At 34.8% G+C, this 4,152-nt stretch overlaps 1 protein-coding gene across 1 annotated transcript; it reads left to right on the forward strand.

The window, feature by feature from the left end:
- The first annotated feature begins 2,772 nt into the window (after window positions 1-2,772).
- Window positions 2,773-3,950, forward strand: LOC111385707 (2-hydroxyisoflavanone dehydratase-like). The gene has a single exon (XM_023010127.1). The coding sequence runs from the start codon at window positions 2,873-2,875 to the stop codon at window positions 3,848-3,850; it is 978 nt and encodes a 325-aa protein (XP_022865895.1). The 5' UTR covers window positions 2,773-2,872; the 3' UTR covers window positions 3,851-3,950.
- Window positions 3,951-4,152: the final 202 nt, after the last annotated feature.

The raw sequence follows: 4,152 nt of genomic DNA on the forward strand, positions 1-4,152 counted from the left end.
TATAAGGTATAACCGTATAAAATATTTATATAATGAAAACGAATTTTTTTTAAAATACATTTACAAAAAATATTTTTTTGATTTCTTTTTAAAGTTAATAAAGAATAGAGTTTTAAAAAATAAAAAGTGTTAAAAAATACAAATAATTTAAGGAGAACAAGTTTTTATTTTTTTTATTTATATCATATTGTAAATTGTAATACTTTTTATAAAGTATAAAATATTTATATAATGAAAACGAATTATTTTTTGAAATACATTTACAAAAAATATATTTTTTTGATTTTTTTTCAAAGTTAATAAAATATAAACCCTCCTCCTTTATCCGGGTTTGGGACCGGCTACATCAATTTTAAGTAGGCGGAGTTAAAAATTGTACACGAACAATTTGTTGTAACGTGTACAATTTTTAAAAAAAAATTAAATTTAACGATTAAAAAATAAATAAAAAATTTGATTAATATAATTAAATCAAATATCACTTACCTGACGACATGCAATTTCAGCGTATTTATCTTGTAGTCGAAAATGAGCGTCCTGCCAATCCTTCACACACATTAACGCTTCCAAAACATCTTCTTTCAGTCGGCTCCTGACATCAGTCAAAACTATTTTACCTGCACTAAAAGCAGACTCCGAAGCAACAGTGCTAACCGGACGTGTTAATAGATCTTTCGCAATTGCAGAAACAATTGGCCAACGTCTTTCATACTTTCGCCAGAATTCAATTACTTCTTCTAAAGTTTTTTTAATTGTTCTGTCTGTTGACATATTATGATTGAAATAATCAATTAATTCAGCAGGCATCGCATTTTGAGTTTCGGCCGATTTTTGATGAGATGCAGATGTAGACGACATGACACTAGATGTACACATTGCAGTTGCATCATATCTAAATGTATTAATGCTTTGAAATAAATTCATTATTTCCGCAGCATCTTCTTCAAGTTCAGCAGAAGGAGTAGGTGTAGTAGAGGGTACCCGACTAACATTTGCACCCATTCTTTCCGCATATAAATCATACATTCCACATAATGTTTGCTCTAAATTCTTATAGGTGATAGGTGTATCAAGTATTAAAACTTTATTGATTTGATCAATTACGTATTTAGTTCCCGAAATATTATATCGGGGGTCCATTGCGCATGCTAAAGGAAATAACATGGGCAGTTCTTCCCAATATTTTCTAAACTTTAATTCCATAGCAATTAAAGTTTCACTAAAAGCAGGATCATTTTTATATTTATGGAATATTCTTGCAATTATATAAAGGCGTTCAAGCACCATACAACTTGTGGGATAATAAACGCCGGATAAAATCTTTGTAGTCTCATAAAAAGATGTTAAAAATTGTTTAACTTTCAAAGTTAAAATCCAATCGAATTCATTTAACATACCATCATCATCACTTCTAACATGTCTATTATTATAAAAGTCAGTTATTAAACTTTCGAAACCTTCACATGATTTTAAAAGCAAGTATGTGGAGTTCCATCTATGACCTACGTCGCTAACAAATGTTTTAGCAGTCATCACCCCTAGTTCGGCACAAAAATCTTCAAATGCTTGTTTTCTATTAGGAGAGATCGTAATATAAACTAATGCATTCCTAATCCTTTGAAGTTCATCCTTTATATTTTTTAAACCATCTTGCACAATTAAATTCAAGTTATGACACACACAACGAATATGAAACAAATACCCACCAAAATCAGGTTGAAGTGCCCTACACAATTTATCGACGACTACCTTATTAACGCTAGCATTATCAAAAGTAAAAGATCGAATTTTACTCTCACAATGATATTCTCTAACAATACTGATAATAGTATTATATATATTATTAGCATTGTGAGGAAATTCAATAATTCTAAAAGCAATAATTTTCTTATGCATGCACCAAACTGGGTCTATATAGTGTGTGGTTGCAGCTATATATGCTCTTTTATTAACCCCTTCCCATAAATCAGAAGTTAAGGATATAACACCCCCATATTGTTGTAAATCCATAATTAATTGTTGTTTTGAATTATTGAAATAATTTATTGTATCGGCACGAAGAGTGTTTCGACTTACCCCAACGTACCTTGGTTGTAGATATTCTTTCACGAATGAGACGAAGTGTTAGTTGTCTGCAATAGCCAGAGGCAACTCAGTGGCAGCAACAAATTTCACCATTCCAGTTCGAGTCTCGTCCTCCAAATACACCCACGTGAATTGGGGTGAAGTTGTAGAACCGACGCGTGGACTGTCAAATTGTAATTGTGTTTGACCAGCTGGAAGAAATCCATGTCTGGCTGCACATGATTTGTAGTGGCGGTTGAGATGAGTGGTACCAATTCCTTTTTGCCATATCAATCTTTGTTGGCAGTATTTATATACTGCTTTAGATTCTGCAAGGCCATCAACGACTTTTCCCGTTGAAATCAATTGAGAATTGGATGAATTGAAATTGTAACTAATAAACTGAAAAAATTGAATTGATATTGTATATTTTGCAGTACAAGAGAGTAAAAACTCGATAATTAATATAATAAAAGATAGTTGAGACTTGAGAGAGTTGTAATCTTGGAAGTTGGAAGTGATTGATATGAAAAAAAAATTTTGGGGGAAGGGAGTATTTATAGTAAAAAAATGGGGGGAAAAAAATTTCAGTGACCGTTTGGTCACTGAATCAGTGACCGTTCTGGTCACTGAACAAAAGTTCAGTGACCAGGCTCGACGAGACACTAAAATTTTATAGGATCTTCAGGCTCCTTCGGACCATACCCACAACAATCATACAAGCCAAGCCTGGGAAGAAAGGTAGTTTATAGACAAGAACTAAGCTTGGTTATTATAGTGATTTGTTCACATCGACAAGAACAAAATCATGAACACAGCCGTGCCTTCCAACACCACCAAAGATGTACTCAACGACCTCTCTCCCGTTATCAAAGTCTACAAAGATGGAACAGTGGACAGGCTCATGGGCACACCCAATGTCCCTCCGTCGCTGGAAGACCCAATCACCGGTGTAGCCTCCAAAGACATAGTCATTTCACCGGAGGTTAAAGCCAGACTATACCTCCCCAAGCTCACAGACCCTAACCAAAAACTCCCCGTTTTAATATACTACCATGGGGGTGGATTTGTAATTGAGTCCCCCTATTGTTTGTTCTTCCACCGTTTAACTAACATTTTATCCGCCGAAGCAAAAGCTTTAATCATTTCTGTTCAATACCGGCTTGCTCCTGAACATCTTCTACCTATAGCCTATGAAGATTCGTGGACTGCCCTTCAATGGGTGACGTCTCACGTTATTGCAAAAGCTAGCATCGAAAAGGATCCATGGGTTACTAAACATGGAGATTTTGGTAAATTGTATATCGGCGGGGGTAGTGCAGGTGCCAATATAGCGCATAATATTGTTCTCCGAGCTGGAGTGGAACCCTTGATTGAGGATGTGAAAATCTTAGGTTTATTTCTATCTTGTCCTTATTTCTGGGGATCAAAACCAGTTGGGTCGCAATCAAAAGAAGATTTGACTGGTTTTGCGTACAAAGTTTGGGTGTGTATTTATCCTTCAGCCCCTGGTGGGATTGACAATCCGATGATCAATCCATTGGCAGAGGATGCTCCGAGCTTATCGGGGCTGGCGTGTTCAAGGCTGCTGGTTTGTTTACCAGAGAAGGATGCATTTACGCCTATAGGGATTCGTTATACTGAGACTGTGAAGAAAAGTGGGTGGAATGGTGAAGTGCAGCTTGTGGTGGTTGATGGAGAAGATCATTGCTTTCATGTATTTGATCCTCATACTGAGAAAGCAAAGGATTTGATTAAGCAATTGGCTTCTTTTATTTCCCGGTGAGATTTTTCCGGCTTTCAGAATAAATATTCATATTCAGCTGGTGGTTTAGTTTTTGTTGAACATGTTGTGGCCGAGTTTACAATAATATTTACTTACACAAGACTACTTTTTATGTGTATCTTCATTTATATGTAATAAGATTATCTTTTGTTAAAATGAGTTAACTTTCGACTTTCATTCTATTTTAGCCCTACTCCCCCCTTCAAAACTAAAGAAAATAAACACTGTTTTTTTTTTTTTTTTCCTTTTAATATTTGATATTAGGTTCCCACCGACTCTTCAATTAAAATATAAAAAGAAAA

This window comes from Olea europaea, unplaced genomic scaffold (genome assembly GCF_002742605.1).
Source record: "Olea europaea var. sylvestris unplaced genomic scaffold, O_europaea_v1 scaffold3257, whole genome shotgun sequence".
Taxonomy (NCBI): domain Eukaryota; kingdom Viridiplantae; phylum Streptophyta; class Magnoliopsida; order Lamiales; family Oleaceae; genus Olea; species Olea europaea.